A 24078-nucleotide genomic window follows, 5' to 3' on the forward strand; every position below is an offset into this window, starting at 1 on the left:
CCCCAAAGAAAATCCTTTTAAGACGCAAGCAGGCTTTATTTCTCTCAATACTGCGGAATGCTTAGATATTCCTCTCAATTGTATTCATTCCTAGACCACACTACATGGCCAAGTTATGCAAGCTGGGTGTTAGCGCTATCTATAAAGGTCCTTCTAGTGCTATTGTCTCTATTTTTCTTGTTGAAAAAAAAAAAAAACAAGTCCTCCATACACTACAAATTAAAAAATTTAAAAAAAAACTTTTTCTGCCCGGTGTCCGGCTCGGGAAATGAGCACGCTTTACATCAGAGGTTCGGTGGCAGGGCACCTGGAAACCCCCATTAGTGGGAGGATCCCCCTCCTGTCGTCTGCGCACTCAGTCCTCCAGGCTACGGAAAGCGTTCTGCATCTCCTCGTGCAGCTGGGCATAGTCGGCTTTGATCTTGGCTTCTCCGTCCTTCACTGGATCCTTTACCAGGCAAAGAAATTTCAAAAGAAAGAGAAATGCGTTACCCGGGACAGACTGCAGCACGGTGTGGCCCGCAGGGGCCTCTCGGCCTTCCCGGTCTGGCCAGCACTCCCTCCTGCTACCGGCGTCACCACAGACCCTATGCCATCTTCACTGACTGCCCCTCTTCTTACCAGCAGGGGAGGGGGATCTGGGCGGGAATTAGTGAGGTAGGTGGTGTCAGGGAGATGGTGTGTGCAGTGGGATATCAGAGATGTTTGTGTGTGTGTGGTCGTATGAGATGGGTGCGAGGGCATTGGGAAGAGACGGTGTGTGGGGGGTATTGGGGAGAGGTAGAGATGTGTGGTAGTGGAGGGGGGGGGGGTCGGCCTGTGTGATCGGCTCAGATTATGGCTTAAGATCACTTTTTATGAATTTGGATGCCGCAGAGCAGAACTGAATTCGGAAGCTGGAGCTGGGCCTTGTCTGATCCAGCATCATCCCCTACCTTCCTTTTTATTTTAGTTTTGGGAGTTTTCATTTGCCCAGTGAGTTGGTTTCCAAACAGTTGGATGCTCCCGTATGCCAGGAAATCAAAAACCACAAGTCCCTGCATGCAATGGGGCAAAACTAGGCCTGGATCAATATGCGCTGGGAAAGGGGTGGGAAAACGCAAACCAGATACCCTTATGCACCTCCCAATCCCCTGCCACTTTCCATCTTGAAAAATCTTTTGTTAACCCCTGGAGTGAATTCCTGCATCATTTGGGGGGACCTGCGGGAGCCCTCGGCCGTCCCTCACATTCGGGCACTCGGAAGGAACCTTACCTTGAACTTCATGGATGTCAGCTTGTACATGATGCCTCCCAGCTGCTCCCGGATCACCGCCCACGTGATCTTGTTCTCGGCCTGTGCCGTGGCTTCCACCGCGTGCCGCGCCATGTCGTAGAAAGAGATCATGTTCTGCAGCATGCCCACAGTCTTATAAAAGGGGCAGAACCTGGCCAGGCATAAGAACATAAGAAATTACCCAGCATCCTGTTTCCAACAGAGGCCAAACCAGGCCACAAGAACCTGGCAAGTACCCAAACACTAAGAAGATCCCATGCTACTGATGCAATTAATAGCAGTGGCAATTCCCTAAGTAAAATTGATTAATAGCCATTAATGGACTTCTCCTCCAAGAATTTATGCAAACCTTTTTTGAACCCAGCTACACTAACTGCACTAACCACATTCTCTGGCAAAGAATTCCAGAGTTTAATTGTGCGTTGAGTGAAAAAGAACTTTCTCTGATTAGTCTTAAATGTGCTACTTGCTAACTTCATGGAGTGCCCCCTAGTCCTTCTATTATTCAAAAGTGTAAATAACTGATTCACATCTACTCGTTCAAGACCTCTCATGATTTTAAAGACCTCTATCATATCCCCCCTCAGCCGTCTCTTCTCCAACCTGAACAGCCCTAACCTCTTCAGCCTTTCCTCATAGGGGAGCTGTTCCATCCATGCTTTATTCTATTTTTTTCTGATGGATCCTTCTTCCAATTTTTGAATGAAGATTTTTTGGCTAAAACAGTCTCTTTCCCCTCACTTTTTAACCATGCAGGCAATCATTTGGCCTTCCTTCCACCTTTCTTAATGCATCTGGACTGCGCTTCTAAAACGGTATTTTTTTTTAACAATGGCCACGTCTTTTGCATGCCTAACCCTTGTAGTTTCACCTTTCAGGTTTTTGGGTTGGTTTTTTTTTTTTGGGGGGGGGGTAATTATTTTTCTCATTTTCTCAGTTTCCCTTTTGAAAGTTTAGTGCTGGAGCAGTAGATTTACTCACTCAAAAGACTAAATAATGCCCTTACATAATGAAGAGAATTTTTTACCACCCTCCTCAGCCATCATAAAGAGAAAGAAGCTGAGGCAGAGGGGTGAAGGGACTTCCCTACGCACAAGACAGCCCCCCATCTCCTCTCTTCCCACCGCTTCCCCACCGCGCTGCCGCCATCGCTGCGGTAAAAGAGGCCCCATAAAAGCCATTCCTTCCAGCTGCTGGCGTCCATCCCAAAAGTGTAATGAGGCACCCGGTGCCTGTGACAGTCTCGCCAAACCCAACTGAAAAGCAGCTAGGGAACGACCCCCCCTTTGGATGTTAAAACAATAAAAATAACATTAAAAGCAGAAGCTAAATATTTTGCCTTAGAAAAAGCAAACTGAGGATCGGGCATGAAGGTGGGGAGATGCCGAAAATCCGGGGACCGCAGATTGTCGCCCACGCGGCTCGACGCCAGGAAGTATCAACCTCAGGGTCCCGAGAAGAAGGGAGGCGGGAGGGGACTCAAGGTGGAAAAAAAAAATATTAGCAAGGCAGTGCAAGGTGGACTCGATCGTTGCCCAGCAGCGCCACAAAATCACGGGAGAACCCAGAAGCACGGCGGATCCTCCCGGGCGCACCGAGGGCTGGCAGAACGCGGGAGTGCAGGCAAGCACTTTACCCTGGCAGAGAGCAGCGGGGCACTTTACTCGCTGCTGTCTGGAAGTGGCACCCCCCTTCCCATCCCCCCCTCTCTAACCTCAACCACCAAACGCAGTCCGTGGCAGAGACGTGGGCAGGGGCCAGGCCCCGGCATTACCTGTCGTAGGCCGAGTAGCCGTTCTGCTGCAGGAAGTCGTCTTTGATCAGTTTGGCCACCTCCAGGGTGATCTTGTCAGATTCCGCTAAGGAGGCCTGAGAAGGGGGGGGGGGGGGGAGACGCAAAAGGGGGAAGGTTACAGAGCTGAAAAGGCGGCCCTGCCGGCAGCACGACAGGATCTGCGGCCCCGGCGGCTCGATCCGTTTTGGGGCGATGCGCTGTCATTGGACGCTCGCTCTTATGCCGCCAAGAGCTGCCTCGTATGCTGCGGAGTTGCCCCGATGCCAGGGGACTATGCCCTCGGCGCACACAGGGGGGGGGTCTCACTTAACACCGCTCACGCCTAACCCTGAATGTCATGAGCACCTCCGGAGGACCATCTCTCAGCCAGGCTACCCGGGGGCTCCCTCACCTTCCCCACCAGCTGCACGATTTCAGCCAGGTCCTCCTCCTCCTGCAGAATCTCCTTGGCTTTTGTTCTCAGGGGCACCAGCTCCGGGAAGTGGCGGTCGTAGTACTCATCCAGGGCCCTCATGTACTTGCTGTAACTGATCAGCCAGTTCACGGACGGGAAGTGCTTCCGCTGGGCGAGCTTCTTATCCAGGCCCCAGAACACCTAAGAGACAGGCGGACGGGGAGCGAGAGGGGGGGGTTCCTTATCTGGAAAACAGACCGGGGTACGCTGGCAGAGCTGTGGAGGGGAGGGGGGGGGGGTGCTCGGGACTGGAAGAGCACGGGCGGGAGCCGCAGGGCAGGAGCGAGGCGCAATGGCAGGAGGCCCTCTCAGTTCTGGCACAGGAAGGGGGCGCTACAGGGCCCCTGACCTGAGGTGCAGATTTGTCTTCGGATCTCAGCAGCACAGACCAGAGACCGATGGAGCAGGCTGGAAGCAGGGGGAGGCGTGCGCAGGAACGTTTCGCGGGCCAGCAGAAATCCTTACCTGGACGATGCCCAGCGTGGCGGACGTCACAGGATCCGAGAAGTCACCTCCAGGAGGAGACACCCTGAAACACAAGAGAGCCGGGGGGACACACCGCGTCACTTCCAACAGCTCCACGCGCGATGCCCGGCGTGAGCCACACTGGAGCGTCACGCGATGCCCGGCGTGAGCCACACTGGAGCGTCACGCGATGCCCGGCGTGAGCCACACTGGAGCGTCGCGCGGCAGGGCCCGGCTGCACTTCTGCAGTAAGGCGGTCGAAAGTGCGCTCACTCGCTTTGAGGTGAACCTGGCACATCCCGTGCTGAAGCGGACAGGGTCCAGGACTTTTGATTCGTGGTTCTAGAGGACTGGATTTTACCCCTTTCTTTCCAGAAGACAGCTGGAGGTACTCTACAACCCGCTTACAGAGAGAGTGGAAACCTCTGACCAGCCCCACAAAAACCCAGGTCACCCAGCACGAGAAATAAGCTTGAGCACATGTATGGCATTTGTAGGAATTAACTTTTTTTCGTAAAGCTGAAAGTAAGTCTTACACACACACGAGGAATTCTCCTTTAATGCTCTCAGGGGCCACCTGGGGTTTCTTAGCACCGGGGGGGGGGGGGGGGGGGGAACGGAGGATGTGGCAGCTTCTCCTGACACTTCCCAGGCTTTCTGTGGCCCTCCAGTACTTGCTGTGGCCCTGGGGGCTAGGATGGCCACCTCACCTCCAGATCCACCAAACAGGGCGATCCACTCCTGGTTTTGCCCCGTAGCAGGCACGCAGGTCCTGGTTCCGATTGGTCCATGGATTTCCCGGCATAACTAGAAATTCCTGCACGCGATGGGGCAAACCCAGGGCTTGGTCGGCCTGTTCGGTGGACCTGGGGTGAGGTGGCGACCCTGGCACCGGCGCTCACGCTCCCCGCGCCTGGGGTTTCCAGCAGAGCAGTCATAGCCCTAACTCCAGTCCCTAGGACCGCCTCCCCTCCTCAGACCACACATGGTTCCTAGCCCCTGGGTATGCAAATATAGCTCATGCATATTCATTAGGGATGGCCCGGGAGCGGGGTGAGTTCTAAGGACTGGGTTTGCGTCTCTAATGCTGCCGGTCTGAAAGGGCGGGCGGACAGACGGAGCAATAGCACGGGCAGGTGCTGGCGGGGACACTCACGCTCCGACGATGCTGACGCTGCCTTCTCTGTCGGGGCTGCCAAGGCATCGCACCCGCCCCGCCCGCTCGTAGAAGGACGCCAGGCGGGCACCGAGGTAGGCTGGGTATCCACTGTCTGGAAAGCAAGGAAAGGCCCGTGAGCGCCATGAGGGGATGCCGACTGCGGCAGCACGAGAACGTGACGGGCCCCCCGGTGACCTGAGGGCTGACCGCCTGCCCGGGGTGCTCGGCCTGCTTCAGAGTTAGCACTTCCAGGGACAGAGAGGCTTCACCTTTCAGCCAGGCCACCTACTTAACTCTAGGACACCGAGAGTCAGTTTTCAACCAGATGGTTCATGAGGAGTTGGAATTCAGGTCCCTGCCCCAGAGGGCTTACAATCCAAGGGCCTCATATACCAAGCATTTTTCCCATAGACACAGAATGGGAGAAAAGCCTTGGTAAATCAGGCCCAAAGTTTGCACCTGAGGCAGTGGAGGGTGAAGCGACTGGCTAAGGTCACAAGGAGCAGCGGTGGGATTTGAACCCTGGCTTCCTTGATTCTCAGCCCGCTGCTCCAATCACTTGCCACTCCTCCACCCCGTCCCAAACCTCTCTCCCCACCCCCACCCACCCCCAGCCAGTTGTGTGCCAGCTCCACTCGCTAGTCAGGCTGCATCTGAAAATCTCCCTAAACCCAATTTAAGCCCCTTATCCATGCACAAGGGCCCAGTCGGCTAAGTTTCCCCCTTACTCCCCCTCCCGCAGTCTCCGGGAATGCCCGCATTGTGAGGCACCCAGTGAACACAGAGAGCCGTCCTCGGCTGCCCTGATGGAGCACATTTCCAAAACCTGGAGCCTACCCAGCTGATTCACGACGTCAGCCAGCTGGACGGGTCTGAAAACCTGCCCCAGGATTCTCACATTTTATCTATGTCTTTTTTTTTTCCGGGGGGGGGGGGGGCCAATTCTCTACCTTTGCTTCCAGTTGTTGAAGTGGACAGTCTCCTTTTTTTTTTATTCATGGAGACAGGCAGAGAGCACAGCCACAACAATGCGCCAGTCCCTGGTATATGCCCATCCTGACCACTAGGTGTCACTGCTGCGCAGTGGCTGAAGCTCCCTCTGCCTCCATGGCGTCCCTGGGGCTGGCCCCTGTTACATCGGCAAGTGTGACCGACACAGACTATCAGAACTGGGGAAAAGACGATGGGGCTAAGAGTGGGCGAGAGTCGAAGGCCATGCGGGGGGGAAGAAAGGGAGAATGACAGGGGACGGACTTACCGGCTGGCATTTCTGCCAGGCGCCCGGAGATTTCTCGGAGGGCCTCGGCCCATCTGGAGGTGGAGTCCGCCATCATGCTGACGTTGTAGCCCATGTCCCGGAAGTACTCGGAGAGCGTGATCCCTTCGGAGAAAGAGCCACAGAAACGTTACTCCTTAGGGTGAGCGGACGAGAGCCCGGGCGCAGGGGCTCCTGGCTTCTCCTCTGACCCTCACCTGTGTAGATGGAGGCCTCTCTCGCTGCCACGGGCATGTTGGACGTGTTTGCCACCAGGGTTGTCCTTTTCATGATGGTCTCCGTTTTCCCGTCCACCTCCATCGTGAGCTGAAAAAAACCAAGGGGCTCCATTCACTGAGAATTCAAAGGCTTTGATGTGTCAGGAAAAGCCAAGATATTAAGAAGAATTAAAGAAAGTAAATCAATCGATCAGCGCCTTGACATTTTCACGAACAGGAGTGGGACGCCGGTGGGAAACACTGAGGGGGGAAGGTTTTACGGTGAATTCAACCATGAGGGACGGTAAGAAGTGAGGGCCGGGCTGGACGGCATGGCTGGCTGGATTCATGTCGAGCTGGGGACCCTCTCAGCCTGGGCAATCCAATTTAGCAGTGACAAGACAGCTCTCCATGCCAAAGCTGCTCATACTGGCGTCAACCGTGACAATATTACAGATGCCCTCCTCCCCCCCCCAAAAAAAAAAAATCTAAACGCATGGGGATATGTGGATACTAACTTCCTTTCCTCTTGGCAGGCTATGGATGTCTCGATCGGAAGAGGCAGGAAAAACAATTATACAGTTTAAGAATCTATTATAATAATAAGCTTGTGGACTCTGTCTGTGGAGGTTTATTCCAGCAGTGGCCACAAGGTGACAGTATCCTATTATCATAATAGCAGGTAGTAGGATTCTGACACCTTTTGGCCACTGTCAGTACTGCAGCCTCTTGTGTTTCTTGGACAGAGAAAAGTTTTATCACCATTGAAGACTGAGAGATTCATCCTAAATAGGTTTGCTGGCAATTATGGACAAAGGTTTTCAGTGAAGGTTGTCACACATGTGCTGGCAGCAGTTTAGCTGCATCGGAGCCAAAGGCAATGGTTTGGGAACCAGAGGTGAAAGCCACCGGGCCAGAGGCATTGGCAGCATGGGCTGTACTTAGGCTGAGCATGATGGCAAGACGGAAGAGGGCAGCAAGCCAAGGCTGAGGCAGCAGAGGGTAGCAATTGCCCTTGTGGTAATGGTGAGGGAGACAGTAGTGAGAAAGGGGCAAAGAGATGAAATATGGGAAGGAGGTGCGAGGGAGGGAAGAGGTATAGGGGAAGAGAAAGAAGAGGTGAGATGGATGAAGAGGCAAGAGAGGAAGGGGAAGAGAGGGATAGAGGAAAGGAGTAAGGAAAAAGAGGGGGAGTGCAGAGCACCCTGGGATTTGTAGTCCTGCTCTGCCATCCTAGGAACAGGCAAGAGCTGCTCCAGTGAGAGGCTCTTTGGGACTTTTTTTTTTTAACTCGGATTACAGAGCATGCTGGGATTTGTAGTCCTGCCTGCCACCACTCCTCCAGAGGCACGGCAGGAGCGGGCTGGTGCCCCTCTCCCGGGCACTTTCGTACGGTCTGAAATAGGCCAGAGGCACGGCAGGAAGGAGGGAAAGACCACGGGAACTCGATTCCTCACCTCTGGGAAATCCCTCAGCACCTCTGACATCTCGTTGCCGCGTTCCCCGCACCCGACGTACACGATGACGTCGCTGTTGGAGTACTTGGAGAGTGACTGAGAGATCACCGTCTTTCCACAACCGAACGCCCCCGGGATGGCCGTGGTCCCTCCTTGCACGCAGCTGAAAAGGAAGCATCAGGAAGAGAGAAGGATGGAGACTGGGTATGGGGGTCATTAAAACTGCTCTGCCAGCAGGGATCACAACTGAAGAATAAGACTGGTAGCAGGGTTATCCCATGGCACTTGCCACCGGAGATTGGGGGGGGGGGGGGGGGGCGCGATTCAGGGCCTGGCTTTGCCCCGTTGCATGCATGGATTTGTAGTTCTCATTCGCTTAAGGGAAATAAATGGGAACATTAAGAAACTACAAATCCATGCATGCCAAACCAGGACCGGACTGACTTGACCCTCATGACATGGAGCCAGGTTGCAACCCTCACCGCTCGCATTCGCTCCGATTTGGAGAAGGCTGTGCCTGCTTCTGTTACCCTTATGACCGATAACGCTTCTCCTAATACATTGATTGCTTCATTTGATGTGATAACAACTAAGGAAATACAAGGAATTTTGGCCAAAGCAAAAATCAGGTCATTGTAACCCAGATCCACACCCAACGTTTTTTGATTAAGGAAGGAATCAGCATCTTTTTTTTTTTATAACTTTTATAGTGAATGCAGCACTTCAGATCTGGAGTTTTCCCTCTAATTTGAAATAAACGTTAATTCATCCATTAAGTTTTCATGTTTTGATTTTTTAAATGTTCTTTTATTGCCGGTTATGCGTTTGCCCAGAGCTCTTGCTAGAGAGGCAGTTTTATAAATGGACTTTATTAATAAATGAATCAGGAATGAGGTGCCTGGACCTTACGTTAATGTCTACCCAAACTCAGCCGCTCGGGGCCCACAGGATAGAACCAAGGTCCCACTTTCACATCAGTGGACACACTCGCTCTTATCTTCCTTCCCCCGCCCTGGCCCCCATGTCAAGCTACATAATGGCCCTACAGAGTAAAGACAGTGACCTTGATAAGAAAACAATTACTCCAGCCCTTTCAGTAAACTTAACTGTGAGCTATGGTAACTGTTCCTACATGACTCCCAAGCAGCCGGGATTGCAGGAGCTGTCAGCTCTGTCATAGCCAATACTCTTGCACCATTCCCTACAGCGCCTCCTGCTGGGAGAGGTTGGAATAACAGGAGCTGTGAGCTCCCTGTTCCTTACAGTGCCTCCTACTGTAAGGGACTGCAGGAGCTGTGCGCACTCCCCACTCCTCCCCTCCCCACCACAGCTGTGCGAACTCCCCGCTCCTCCCCTCCCCACCACAGCCAGCATCCCTGTACCATTCCCTACAGTACGTCCTGCTGGGAGAGGCTGGGAACAGGAGCTCTCCCCACACAGCCACAGCACCATTCCCTACAGCACCACCTGCTGGGAGAGGCTTGGACTGCAGGAGCTATGAGCTCTGTCACAGCCAGCACTCCTGCACCATTCCCCCTCCTGCTGGGAGAGGCTGGGAACAGGAGCTCTCCCCACACAGCCACGGCACCATTCCCTACAGCACCACCTGCTGGGAGAGGCTTGGACTGCAGGAGCTATGAGCTCTGTCACAGCCAGCACTCCTGCACCATTCCCCCTCCTGCTGGGAGAGGCTGGGAACAGGAGCTCTCCCCACACAGCCACGGCACCATGCCCTACAGCACCACCTGCTGGGAGAGGCTTGGACTGCAGGAGCTGTGAGGTCCCCCACAGTTAGCACCTCGGCACCATTCCCCACAGCCCCTTCTGCTGAGTCTGCCTCAGCAGACGATTAATGCTGCGGTCTTCGTTCTCCCTCCAGGCACCCGGAGATCTCTCCCTGTAAAAGGCCCGAGGAACTCACGGGAAGAGGGCGTCCAGGACTCGCTGGCCTGTCAGTAGCGGGAAGTTGGCAGGGAGCTTCTCTGTCGTGGGGCGGATCTGACGCACCGGCCACACGTGGACCATGGAGAGTTTCTCCTTGACCCCTTCGAAATCTAACTCCAGCACCACATCCTGTGAAAAAGGTGGATAGAGGGAGGGGGGTGGGGGGGGGAGGTGGGCAGGTGAGGAAGAGGAAAAAGAGATAAAGAAAGGAAACAAAACAGCATCAGCGAAGGCGTTTGTAGGGAACATAACTGAAGAGGAGCTCCGAGTGAGGCTCCTCTTATGGTACATGGTGTTTCTGGATGGGCAAGAGAACTGTAAAACTCAGTATTTATGGAGCTGACACAACGTGCGATACCGGGCCTTGTATCCCCGTTCTGAGCCTATGGAAGAAATTCTTGACTAAGAGTTTGTATCTCTCATGCCTCATCCCATAAGGCACTTAAACAAATCCTCTGCCACTTTGTGCCTTATTGGGAATTAAATCTCTTAACAGAAAAATATGGGGCCGAGCAGCCTCCTCCTGGCATCTTTGGACTTCTAGTGGGGCTGGGGGTGAACGCTGCCTCTCCGGCATCCCAGCTCCTCCACTCCAGCCCTTCATTTCAGTAACGCCTGGACACCGCTGCTGTAACTGGCTAAGGGACGCTGCGACAGAGGACTCCGGGTTGGTTTTTAGTGTTCCCCGTCACGAGTGCTACCAGAGGGAGCGTGTAGTTCGTAATAAGGTAATTCAGATGGGTTTTAAGGCTTCCAGGAAGGTGGCCCCTAGCTTGCTCCGTCTCCCGGTTTCAGCTCAGGCGCTCCCACGTCCTTGTGCCTTTTCAAATAATCCCTTGCGCTGAAAATTCCTCGACTAAACCAGGCTAGGGTAAAGTATTAAATCACCCGAAGCATAAAGTCACCTCTGCCGAGACTGGAAATGTATCCTGGATCGTACTTGGACTGGGGATCCGACCACACCCCTTATAAAAGCCTTTCTAAAGCAGCAATACTAGGCAGGAATAAAACAGATGTTTTTTCCTTTCTTTTAGATAATACAGTTGGTGATCAGTGTTATGATTCTCCTTTCCGTCTTATTATTTCAGGTTGGTCTGAACTTTTCTTCCCCACAATGAACAGAAGGAGCAGACTGTTCTTCCCTACATAAAAACGAGGGGCAGACCCCTCCTCCCTTCCTACCCCAGTCCAGAGTAGCTGCACCCAGGTCATCAGGGTTGGGTTGAATCGGTCCAGGCTTTAACCCAGCAGCACTCAACCAGTGCATCTAGGGACTTGTAGCGCTGATTTAAGATCAGCAGGGAACACAAGGCCACGGAAGTTATGCGGGAGGAGGACCTGGCTGAGGAGGCAACATAGGTGGGTCAGAAGGAGCAGGGGTGGGGGGAGGTGGACGGAAGGAAGGTGCCAGATTCCAGTGGGACCCCCCCCCAGCTGCTCTCTAATTTCCAGGAGGAAGCCCCCCCTCCCGCCTCTGGTGCTCTGCCTATGGGGGCCATGACCTCGCCCTGAGTGGATGCCCCCCTCCCTCTGACCTCATCATGGCAGGGAATGCCGGTTACCGAGATGTCGTAGCTCCCCGGCGGGGCGACGTACGTCACGGTGCCGCGGCTCCGGGGAGGCACCATGATCTTGTGTTTGATGAGAGAGTTCTCGGGCACGATGCCGTAGATGTCGCCCCCGGTGACATGACTCCCAGCCTGGAGGAAAGGGGGAAAAACCCACAAGGAGCAGTGACTTCCTGCATTCCTGTCACCTTGCACCCCCTGCCATGGATTTATCGTGTTTCCTTTCACTTTTCATGCTTTCTATGGTTTGTTTGTTTTTCTCTTTTGCTCTCTCATTATCACCTGCCTTCCTCCCCTTATGCCTCTCTCCTATCCTGCTCTCTGTGCGACCCCGTCAGTATCTCCCACCTGCCTTTCCTTTTTCTGTTCTTGGTTTCTCCCATCTCTCACACACTTTATCTTTTTCTATGTTCTCTATCCTTCAGGCTTTCCTTTTTGACACCCTTTATCCTACCAACCTCTTCTCTGCCTCTCCAGCTCTCTCTCTTTCCCTCCCCTGTCACTCTCCTGCTTATTTTGTTTCTCGCTGCATCTTTTTTTTTTTTATCTCTTTCTCACACTTAGCCTCTCTCTCTGCTTCTCCTTCTCTCTCTCCCTCCCCCCCTTCTGTGCTCGAGTTCTTTTCCGCCCTCAGAGGTCAAGACTCACCCGGATGTTTTTGTCTGGCATGAAATCCCACTTCAGGTCCCGAGACAGCGAGCTGATGTTGATGCCACGGGGGATGTAGATGCTCTTCGTCAGGTCCGTGATGTCCTTCAGCGGGCGCTGAATACCGTCAAAGATGTTACCCATGATGCCAGGGCCCAGCTCCACCGAAAGGGGTTTCCCGGTCCGCAGCACAGGGTCGCCCACAGACACACCAGCTGGAAGAGCAGCGCTCAGGGAAAAAAAAAAATGCCCGTAGAGATTCCAGCACAAGAAAATAACATTTAAGAATTGGACTTATGAGTTATATAATGCCATCAGTGTTCTACAGTAGTGTATGAAATAACTCACAGAGGACGAGTTTATGTTTGTATGCCAAGAAGGTTCCAGAACAAGGCCCAGAGCTAGAGTATTTAAGCACCTATTAGGTGACTTGTCCAAGGTCACGACCCAGTGAATACCGTACCAAAGAAAGCCAGGTGGAAGCCAGAATGAGCCTGTCCCAAAAGCGTGGAGCGTAAGTGGTAACCTCACTTGGACATCAGCTAATACACTGCTTAAACCAGCGATTCCCAAACGCATACTCATTGTAGATAACCTAAAAGCCTGATTGGTTGGGGGTATCCCAGGAAAGGTTTGGGAACCTCTGGCTTGAATGAAAGGATACAAGTCTCCTCGTAGACCTGAATGGTGGCCAGGTCCCCCTCCAGGCGAATGATCTCTCCCACCAGCTCCGAGTGCCCCACACGCACCAGTTCATACATGGCCGCCCCCGCCATGTTAGAGGCTATGACCACTGGGAAGGGAGAGGTGGCAAACATCAGTGGAGGCAGCTCAGTAGTAAAGGAAACATTGCTTTGACACTGTATGGTTGGGTGGAGGGAGTAAGTAATTAATATTTCCAGGTTGTGGGGGGGGGTTTTTTGTGTGTGTGTGTGTTAACTATCTGGTTCTTGTGGGTCAGGGATTTCTTTCACTAATTGTATTGGGATAATTCAGGAATGAGAAATTTTTTTTTTATTTGCCCCAAACAAAGATGGCTGCCAACAGCCTCACAATCTGTGACAATTATCAGCCCTTTAGAGAGGGTAAAGCCAAAGGTCAAGTAAGATCTGTTGTTAAGGCTACAACCTCAACTCAACCAAACAGTGCAGATCTAGGCCTGGTTTTGCCCCTTCCCCTGCATGGAGTTGTGGTTTTCTTAGGAAGCCTACCTGGTCCGGAGACGCCATGGACAAACCCCAGCATGCTCTCCTGCTCCTCATTCTCAATCGTGGGAAGCTTGGAGAAATCCATGGTCGCTGCCTCTGCAAGGAGTCAAAGTTACGCATAACGAACAGAAGAACATGCCATGCTGGGTCAGACCAAGGGTCCATCCAGTTTCCAATCCAGGCCACAAGTAGCTACCTAAAATCCTAAATTTGGCTTCCAGAACCTTCCTCCCACATTTTCCTCCGTCGTCGGTGCCCACATGTACCACGACAGCCGGCTCCTCCCCAGCACTCTCTATAAGCCTATCTAGGTGACGCGAGTGGTCCACCACCTTCGCACCAGGCAGGCATGTTACCAGGCGATCCTCACGCCCACCAGCCACCCTGCAATCTAGGAGGGGTTGGTAACCTGTAAATGCCTGCGTGCAACAGCCCAGCTCACGTCTCCTCAATTTACCCATCAAAACATTTATTTTTCACACTCAGTTACTGCACGGTGAAAATGGAATAGGAAGCTCAGGCTGTGTTTCTTTGTGTACAGACATATTGAAAATAATATTTCTGGTTTGACATAATACTTCCATATGAAATACTTTGGGTTTTTTTCAGAGAGATTTGGTTTTGAAGGTTTTTTTTTTGGTCTGGCAATTTCCTCTTGCTTATTTGGGCTTTGAACTCAATCAGAACCAGCCTCAGAGGGCGCTACGGTGCCATAAGTCATCCTTCACAATTACCCAGTTTTTTTTCGCTCAAATATCTTAACCCTCACTCCTCCCCCACTCCTGTCTATCCCAGCCATTACTTTGCCAGCCCTCTGGAGTCCGGTACACTTGTACCCCAAGTCTGGCCCCCCAGATATCACCGCCGAGCAAGGATGGGCTCTCCCTTCCCCCTATCCATCCCAAGGGCTGTGACCACTGCGTCCACAGTATCCCCAGCCAACCCGGAGAGCAGAAACCAGGCTCAGGGCCCAAGCCCGGGTCTCCGGTACAGGAGTGCGCAGCAGCAGCACCACTGAACCTCTCCCTTTAGCGATCGTTAGCATTCTCCAGTCAGACGTGGGGATCGTTCCCTCTCTGCTGAAGGGCGAAACAGCGGGGAGCCCCAGGTCTTTGCAGACGTTGAAGGGCCGGGTACCCAGAGATCCAATGGAGCTGCTCCCCCGTCTAACGCCATCACTCCACCGATTAACTTCAGCAGGATCTGCCAGGAACGAAGGGGGCTGAGTCTTCCTGCAACACAGGACTGTGCCGAAGGGCTGAGTGCGCCTGTCTTATGTCTGCCAGGAAAGGCTGCACACCGGAGGCTCAGAGGCAGTGCTGTCACGCAGGGGGGGGGGGGGGGGGGGGACTGTCTTCAACACCCAGACCAGCACTGAGCCCCCCAAGCTGGGGATGAAGTGGAGGCAGCGGTCACAAAATCCCAACCCCCACCCCAGCGGGGAGGGAGGCCCTGGACATCACGCCACAGCGACACCTAGTGGTGAGACCCGGGATCCGCGTTTCCATGCTCCTGATGGAACCTGGGTCTGGGCCCAGCTGAGAACCGTCGCTGCTCTGACTTGGAAGGGGGACATCAGTTAGGGAGCATATAAACCTGGCTTAGCTGCAAATGAAGGATCCTGGCCCCCCTGCCCATAAGAGACTGGTTTCGACTGAGCTGAAAAAAGGCAGGAGGAAACCCACCGGATTGAAAACCGAAGGAAAAAAAAAATAAAAGTGCTATTTCCCTACGACGTACGAGAGAGGCTGAATCCTCTCTGCTTGTATTCCCTTCCCTCCTTCAGGTCCGGGCCACATTTAGCAGGGCAAGTCCAGTCTGGCTCGTACGGGCTCAGCAGGAATTTGTCCCTGGCAGAGAAAGAAAGGTCGTGTTTTGGTGTAAAGATTTAACCAGAACGCAGGAACGAGAGAGAAGGAGGAATCTGTGTATCTTTGACAAGAGTCAGACAAGAAGAAGCAGTGACAGATTCCCTGATGAGAGCCAGACAGCATGAATAAGAGGAGAGGCTGCGGACAGTAGCTCCCTGATAAGATCCAGACGAGGAAGGGTCAGACTAGAAACCGGGCATGGTAATGACTCCCCTGATAAGAGCAGGATGGGTAAGAGTAACAGGAGAGGCTGCAGGTGAAATCTCCCTGATGAGAGCCAGACAGGTCAGTGGGTCACCGTCAGGGGGTGCAGGGTAGCAGACCATGAACAAAGGTTGAATTTCCTATCCTAGCAGGACCCCAGCACTAGGCAGAGCCTGGAATAAAGTCAGTTCAACAAGCAGCACCGGGACCCAAAAGCCAGCGGCACCAGTAACCAATCCCTGAAGCAGCAAAACAACAGGTCACAAAGGAACGGGCGAAAATATTCCCAGCCTATGAACGACTTTGCAGATCTTCAGAAAGTCCTTAAAATTCCAATTACAAAGACAGAATAACAGCTTAAGGCAGATTTCACCTCTTTTCTGGTTGTCAGATTTTGGGATATTACGCCCTTACTATATATATATATATTTTTTTTTTTTGTATGCTTTGAATTCCAAACCAAACCAAGCTAGGAGCCCACAATGGAAATCCTTACTGAAGCCCCCATCACATACCGTACCAAGCTGGGATTTAAAAAAAAAAAAAAAAAAAGTGATCCGCTTATTATTTTAATAAATAACGGGTGACAACTTTCCAGCACCACGAGCGGAACCAAGAGATCGACAAAACTGCACGGAGAAACGCAAGGCGATACCTTCTTACTGGCCCTGCTTCCCAACGCTTACTGGACCAGCTTTGGGGAGTTAACTTTCCCTTTCCTCGGGCATCAACTCCCCAAAAGCCAGTCATATAATGTATTAGGTGAGCCCAATAGATAGGGATCGCCTTTTTGCGTTTTGTTTTTTTTCTTTCCGTGCATTCAAGTGGATTAACCCAGCAACCACACAAAAAGTGAGAAATATTATCCGACTGCTAAGGGAGAGTGGTACCTACCTGCTTCCTCCTCCTCCTCGCTCAGTCTGGCTGCCTCCCCCACCCCGGGGTGGTTCTCCGCTGCGCCCTGGGTGGCAGGGTAGGCGAGGCTTGCACACCTGAGCCCCAGCCGGTTCCAGCGAGGGGGCCGAGGTCAGATGAAGGAGACTCCATGGCAAAGCCGGTTTGAGCTTCAGCCCTTGTGTACAGTAAATAACAACCCTCCGCCCTCGCATTTCTCCTTCACCTGCCCGAGTGGGCTCTGCTTCAGCTGGAAGTGGTTTCCAGTCCGGCCCTGTCTGGGTGTTGCGTCGCTTGTGGTTTCAGGGTGCGTTTGGGTCGGGGGGGGGGGGTCTATAATCACCTGGCCAGGGGGCAGCTCGGGAGATCCGGAGTGGAATTCCCGAGCCTTAGTTGTGCTCCTCAGGCCGGGCCAGGGCAGGGATATTATGGGGGAAGAGTACAGCATCCCCATTGGGGGGGGAGGGGAGGCGTGGGTGGAGCAAATCTGTACCATCGCTCAAAAAGGGACCCGGACTGTCCAGACTCCTCGGGGTGCACATGCACGGGCTCCTCGGGGTCCAGCCCGGCTGAAGATTGTTGCTGCAGTGACTGGGCCAGATGGAGATATAGGGTTAATGGGGGGGGAGGAAAGCCCATGCAGCTCTGAATAAAGGCTGATGGTACTGCAGGCCCACTACAGGTCTCTTCTCATTGAACTGGAAACCCAAAGGAGCAGAGCATGCAGACCCCTCTGAGCTTGTTTTTGGTGCAGGGACTGCATAGCGGATTCCTAAGGAGTAAGAAAACAGAGTTAGTGAGGCCCAGGGAGATTTATTCGTGTTTATTGCGGTTAGGGACGGGTCACCCGACAGACGCTCGGCTAGCCCTGTGCCCCCCACCTTCTCTGGGCCTGGTTATTGGGATAGTGAGACCTGGACCGGCCCAGCAGAGGGCGCTGTGCACTGCCACGCAGAGAGCTCCGTCCCTCCGGCCGGCTGCAGCCGGGGATCCTGCGGAGGAAGCGCTCACGGCCTTCCCTCAAGGGGGACACCTAACGGCCAGACTCAGGGTCTGCATTATCCTGTTCCCCCCGGGACCCCTGGTCGGTGGCTCCTGTGGCTGAGACAGCCGAGCTGAGTAAATTGGGAAGGAATATAAAATGATGCTCATGGCATCTTAACTACATCAAGGCTCCCCAAACCTGTCCTGGGACCCCTCTATGGCTATATATATACCAAAAAAGGACATCATAAAACAACTATTAATACTCAATTTCAAGCGGCATATAATAATTTAAATTCAATATAAAAAATTAATATAACAATTCCTTCAAAAAAATATAAAAATTCCTTTAAAAAATTATTTAAGCATTTTTTTTAGAAAGACGTTTGTCTGCTCTATTTGTGGATTGGCAATTGAGTATTAATAGTCATTTTATGATTTTCTTTTTTGGTATATTGAGTTGTGGTGGAAATCGGATTGGCTCTTTTTTTGATACCCCTCTATGGCTGCCATGTATGAAAATTCATCTCATGTTTATTCATTGTGGATATCCTGAAACTCTGACTGGCTGTGGGGTCAGAGGAAGCCCCCCCCAATACTCTTACTCTCCTCCCCTTTCTACTGCCTGCCGCCAATACTACCACCCTCTTCCTTCCACACTCCCCACACCCTTCCCTCCATCCTCCCACTCTCTCCCTTTTACACACTCCCCACTTCCCGTTCCCCATATTCCCAATGCCCATTCTTTCTCTGCCTCATACCCCACTCCCTGCTCTCCACACTACCAGTCCTCTCCCCTCTCTGCATATTCCTCACGCCCTGACCCCTTACTATCACTCCCCCTCTCTCTTTGTCACACTTCCCACTTCCTATCCCTCACAATATCACTGCCCCTTTTCCTCCATTGCCCGTCCCTATGTCTGCGCCTGTGACATCTCCCACCTCTACCGCTCTCTAACCACCCCCTCTCCTTCCGTCTCCCTTTTTTATCTTCGCCACGCCCCCCCCCCCCCAACACTTCTTCCTTCCCCCATATTCCCTCAGTCTCCCTATCTTTCAGCCTCTCAGTACCCTGGCAGCTGCCCAGTGATCCAGTCTCTAGATTAGAGGAGGGCAAACATTTGTACCCATGGGCCATGTATTAGGGGAGGCTGGGATGGAGGATTAATGAGGAGTCCAAGGGGAGGTCCCGAGCTTCTGCTGAGGAGTGAGGGGTGGAGGAGGGAGGACCCAGGAGCAGAGGACCAGGAATAATCGATTTATTTCCTGGATTCATTACTCGCCTTTCGAAATACGATATTCACCCAATGGCGGTTCACAGCATATTGGAATAGCAGCGCACAAACAGAAATCAGTTGTCGCTTCCCGATAAGAAAGCGGTACAACAGAGAGTGAATGGCAGCAAACAATTGCATTACAATTTGTCAACAAAAGATGGTGTCCCTAGGACTAATTCTAGTTAGATCAATAAACACGGACTAAGCTCTACCAATAACATAGCAGAAACACTAGTGACTAACTCCCAAATAAATACACCGTGGTCAAACATTAGTGATGTCAGGTGGTTTCTGTCCAACTGTACATGAGTTAAGATCACTTGTGGGCTGCGGACGGAGGTCACTTCTGGCCCTTGTCACCAGCATGGGCAGGATGGCAACCTCCTGTGGGCTTTGCAGTGCTTCTCAAGGCAGTCCTTGGTGGCACACCTAGCCAGTCAGGTTTTCTGGATATCCACAATGAATATGTATGAGAGAGATTTGCATACAGTGAAAACAGTACATGCAAATCTATCTCATGCATAGTCGCCGTGCATAACCAGAAAACCTGACTGGCTAGGTGTGCCACCAAGGACCAGGGTGAGAAGCACTGGCTTAGGGTTCCCAACTGGCTACAGAATCTCCCGCCAGGGTTGATCCATTTCTGGGTTTACCCCATTGCATTCAGGGAATTTGTAGCTCTGATCTCCCTATTGCTCTCCTTAAGGGAAGACTACCAAGTCCCTGCATGCAACAGAGCAAACCCAGAACTGGATCAATTCTGGAGGGAGAATCTGAAATCACTGGCAACCCCAGCGGGCTGCAGTTTGCCCTCCTCTCTTCTAGATGAAGACTTGTGGTCAGTCCTAGCTTGTGAAAAAGAGCAGTAGTGCTTCAGTTGTGCACTCTCTGTGCAATTTATAGGAAAACTGGTTCTTACCTGCTAATTTTCGTTCCTGTAGTACCAACGGATCAGTCCAGACTGCTGGGTTTTGCCTTCCCTCCAGCAGATGGAGACAGAGAAAAACTTGAAGAGCACCCCCTCCTAGAGTGGTGTTGTACCTGCAACCCTTCAGTATTAATCTTACCAAAGCAGAATAACCAATATAAAACCAAAAGTTAGATCAAGCAAGAACCAGAATAATGAACAATAGTAAACCATTTACAGGCAAGGAGAAATATTGGAGTAATCCATTTTCTTCTCACATGTCCTTACGTTTAGTCTAGACAGAAACTGCTGTGAATAGAAAACATTCGAGTGGACTCTCAATCATGAACACCCCCCCCCCCCCCCCACACACACACACAATGGGCAGGCCTCTGGACTGATCTGTGGTACTACAGGAATGAATATTAGCAGGTAAGAACCAATTTTCTTTTCCCTGTATGTACCCAGATCAGTCCAGGACAGCTGGGATGTACCTAAGCTTCCCCTAATTGGGGTGAGGCCTGGAAAGTCCCGCTCGAATGACACTGCTCCCAAAACCTTCAACATCCGATGCCTGGACATCCAAATGATAAATGTCTGGCAAAAGTATGCAGAGACTTCCAAGTCGCTGCCCTGCAGATTTCTTGAGGCGAAACTAACTGACTCTCTGCCCAGGAAGCAGCTTGTGACCGGAGCGAATGAGCTTTCAGACCATCCGGAACTGATCGTCCGCAGCAAATGGACAAGGAAGCGATAGCCTCTTTCAACCACCAGGCAATGGTAGCTTTAGACGCCTTGTGTCCTTTCTTAGGACCGCTCCAGAGAACAAAAAGATGATCCGAAACCCGAAAAGCATTGGTGACCTCAAGGTAATACACGAGAATCCGCTTGACATCCAGGCGCCGCAACTCTCTAGCATGAGGGGAATCTTGCTCTAGATTCGGAAAAGCTGGAAGTTCCACTGACTGATTCACGTGAAAAGCGGATATCACCTTCGGTAGAAAGGATGAAATCGTTCTTAGCGATACCCCGGAATCTGAAACTAATAGAAAAGGTTCCTGACAGGAGAGGGCTTGAAGCTCAGAGACCCTCCTAGCTGAACATATAGCCACCAAAAACACCATCTTGAGGGTTAAATCCTTCAAGGTAGCCTTGTTGAGGGGCTCAAAAGGAGGTTCACACAACACCCTGAGCACCAAGTTTAGACTCCAAGAAGGACAAATAGAACGTACGGGTGGGTTCAATTGCCTTGCTCCTTTCAGGAAACGGACTACATCAGGGTGTGCTGCCATAGATGCTCCCTCGACCTTGCTTCGGAGACACCCCAAAGCTGCAACCTGTACCTGGAGAGAACTAAAGGATAACCCCTTACTGAGGCCCCTCTGTAAAAAGGCAAGGATCTGAGGAACTAAAGTCAGACGCGGGGGTACCCCCTATTTGCTACACCAAAAATCAAAAACCTTCCATACCCGGACATAAATAAGAGAAGTAGAAGTCTTCCGCACCCGCAACAAAGTGGATATAACATCCTCAGGGTACCCCTTCTTTCTCAATTGCCTCCTCTCATAAGCCAGGCCGCTAGACAAAACCAATCCACCTGATCGAAAAATACCGGACCCTGACTCAGCAGGTGTGGAAGATGACTTAGGCATAGAGGACCGTCCACCACCAGGTTGACTAGGTCTGCAAACCACGGTCTCCGGGGCCACTCCGGAGCTATGAGGATCACCATCCCTGGATGAGCCTCTATTCTTCTCAGAATCTTGCCCACGAGGGGCCACAGAGGAAACACGTAAAGCAGTACATCGCGGGGCCAAGGAAGCACCAGGGCATCTACTCCTTCTGATCCATGCTCCCTTCTTTGACTGTAGAAGTGTGGCGCCTTTGCATTCCTCTGAGTTGCCATCAAGTCCACGTGGGGAGTGCCCCACCGATGAGAGATGAGCGTCATTGCTTCCAAAGACAACTCCCACTCTCCGGGGTCTAGACACTGACAACTTAGATAGTCCGCTTGTATGTTGTCAACCCTGGCTATGTGTGAGGCCGCCAGCTGGGCTAGATGTTGTTCCACCCAGGCCATCAGCTTTTCCGCTTCCAAGGCTACCGGATGACTCTTCATGCCTCCTTGACGGTTGGATGTAGGCCACCAACGTCGCATTGTCCGACAAGATTCGTACCGCCCGATGGTGGATGAGAGGAAGAAATCTCTGCAACGCCAAGCGCACCACCCTTGTTTCTGTTATGGTTATTGATGTTTGGGTGGATCCATGGACACTGTGGAAGCTGACCACGCCCACGGGGGCAGTCCCGTGAGGGACCACAGTGTCAGGCTAGCTCTGGACACACAAACACAGATTTGAATCTTTTATTAAACAGTTTTGGAAACCACCAGAGGTGGCAGTAGTGAGTAGTAGATGTTAAGCCCGACTGGGCAGGTCTCCCACAGATTGCTGGAACAGCGTATCCTCTGCTAGGTTGTGCTGTAGTGGAAAGAGACTGAGAATTATGAGTACACGATAAGAAGCATTCAGAGTCCCAGGTAGAATTAGGAGAAAATCCGAGACAGGGAGAGCAGGCTCTCGAGGAGCGAGTACCTGATCCCTTAGAGCAGAGAGACTCAGTTGTATTGTACTCACGTAGCAGTAACAGAGATTGCACTAGACGAAAGGCCTGGCACCGGAACAGAGGACAGGCCCTCGAGGAGTGAGTACCTGGTTCCAGTGAAGCAGTACTGTGGAATAGATGGTAGTTGTACTCACAGATGGAAACTGTTAGTGAAGTCTTCCAAGTAGAAAGGTTTGAAGATGCAGGCAGCGACTCAGGGAACATGGGCCCTCAAGGAGCGAGTACAGGTTTCCTGATAGCACCTGAAAGAAGCAGAAGAGGCCCCCGAGAAGCGGGTACCCTATTAGCAATAAGAGTTCCAGATAGCGCTGGAGTGGCAGAGCAGCTTCGGTACAGAGTGAATCCCATCCATAGAGTTACCGTTGCTAACTCAATGAGCTAGCAAATACTGTAGGCTTAAATATCTGGGCAGCGTGATGTCATATCAGGGGGACGCCCCTGAGGTTCACACCAACGTGGAAATAAAGATGAGGGCAGGGTGTGCGCGTGCGCCCTAAGGTACCTTGGAGGAGCATGGCGGGAGGCAGCACCAAAGCCGGTCCGGGGACGCTGGAGAGGACGGCAAACAGACGCCGCGGCAGCCAGTAGTCAGAGGTGAGCAGGAGGAAGCGCAAGTAGTGAGAGGTAGGCGGGGCGAAGCCGAAGACCGACGGTCGCAACAGTTTCCAGGTGATTGATGGACCATCGTGCCTCCCTCTGTGACCACTGGCCCTGGACCGACTGAGATTGGCACACAGCCCCCCAACCAGAGAGGTTGGCATCCATAGTCACGATTACCCACTGAGGTACTTCCAGATCCACACCCCTCTTCAAGTGGTCGAGGACCAGCTACCATGTAAGACTGGATCTGGCGGACTCTGTGAGTGGCAAAGACTTCTGGAAGTCTTCCAACACTGGATCCCAGAGGGAAAGCAAAGCTCTCTGTAAAGGCCTCATATGAGCGAAAGCCCAGGAGACCAGTTCGAGAGTGGACGCCATAGAGCCAAGAACCTGCAAGTAATCCCAGGTCCTGGGTACTGGCAGTGACATGAGAAGCTGTGCCTGAGCCATCAGCTTGACAATCCGTTCCTGCATGAGGAAAACCTTGCCGACCCGAGTATCGAATCTTGCCCCCAAGAAGTCCAAAACCTGGGAAGGAATCAGATGGCTCTTGGAATGTTTGACGACCCAACCGAGAGAGTGTAGGCAATGCAACACCTTGCGTACTGCCAGCCTGCAAAGGTCTTCCGACTTCGCCTGAATGAGCCAATCATCCAGATCTGGATGAACCAGAATCCCCTCCTGCCGGAGAGCTGCCGCCACCACCACCATTACCTTTGTGAAGGTATGAGGAGCTGTAGCCAGCCCGAAACTGAAAATGGACTGAGGATCATAAAGCGGAGAATCCTTTGGTGATCCTTGTGGATTCCAATATGCAGATAGCCCTCCGTCAAATCCAGAGAAGCCAAAACGCGTGTCCAACCCCCCCCCCCCCCCGAAACTAATAGCGCCCGCAACATGCAAATGCATGTTGATGGCCCTATTAGTTATTCCCGCACGATTCAGTAAGTAAAATGTGCAGCCAAGCCGCACATTTTACTTTCAGAAATTAGCGCCTACCCAAAGGCAGGCATTAATTTCTGTCGGCACCGGGAAAGTGCACAGAAAAGCAGTAAAAACTGCTTTTCTGTACACCCTCTGACTTAATATCATGGCGATATTAAGTTGGAGGTCCCAAAAGTTAAAAATAATTAAAAATTAAAAAAAAAAACATTTAAAATCGGCCCGCAGCTCACAGGTTGAAAACCGGACGCTCAATTTTGCAGGCGTCTGGTTTCCAAACCCTTGGTTGTCAGCGTGTTTGAGAACCGACGCCAACAAACTTGATCG

General features: G+C 52.2%; 1 protein-coding gene across 2 annotated transcripts; it reads right to left on the reverse strand.

The window, feature by feature from the left end:
* Window positions 1-16728, reverse strand: LOC115078296 (V-type proton ATPase catalytic subunit A-like). Of its 2 annotated transcripts, none has more exons than XM_029581153.1 (15): window positions 16417-16728; window positions 13451-13543; window positions 12904-13032; window positions 12240-12454; window positions 11586-11723; window positions 10001-10152; window positions 8080-8242; window positions 6623-6731; window positions 6408-6530; window positions 5147-5261; window positions 3991-4054; window positions 3463-3666; window positions 3051-3145; window positions 1256-1427; window positions 1-448 (listed from the first exon to the last, which is right to left on the reverse strand). In XM_029581153.1, exons 2-15 carry the CDS (start codon window positions 13530-13532, stop codon window positions 356-358), a joined length of 1854 nt encoding a protein of 617 aa, XP_029437013.1. In that variant the 5' UTR covers window positions 13533-13543; window positions 16417-16728; the 3' UTR covers window positions 1-355. The 2 variants fall into 2 exon arrangements, with proteins under 2 accessions (XP_029437013.1, XP_029437012.1); XM_029581152.1 differs by lacking the exon at window positions 16417-16728 and adding an exon at window positions 15188-15210 and having other exon boundaries at window positions 315-448.
* Window positions 16729-24078: the final 7350 nt, after the last annotated feature.

The sequence above is a fragment of the Rhinatrema bivittatum genome, chromosome 16, assembly GCF_901001135.1.
Source record: "Rhinatrema bivittatum chromosome 16, aRhiBiv1.1, whole genome shotgun sequence".
NCBI lineage: Eukaryota > Metazoa > Chordata > Amphibia > Gymnophiona > Rhinatrematidae > Rhinatrema > Rhinatrema bivittatum.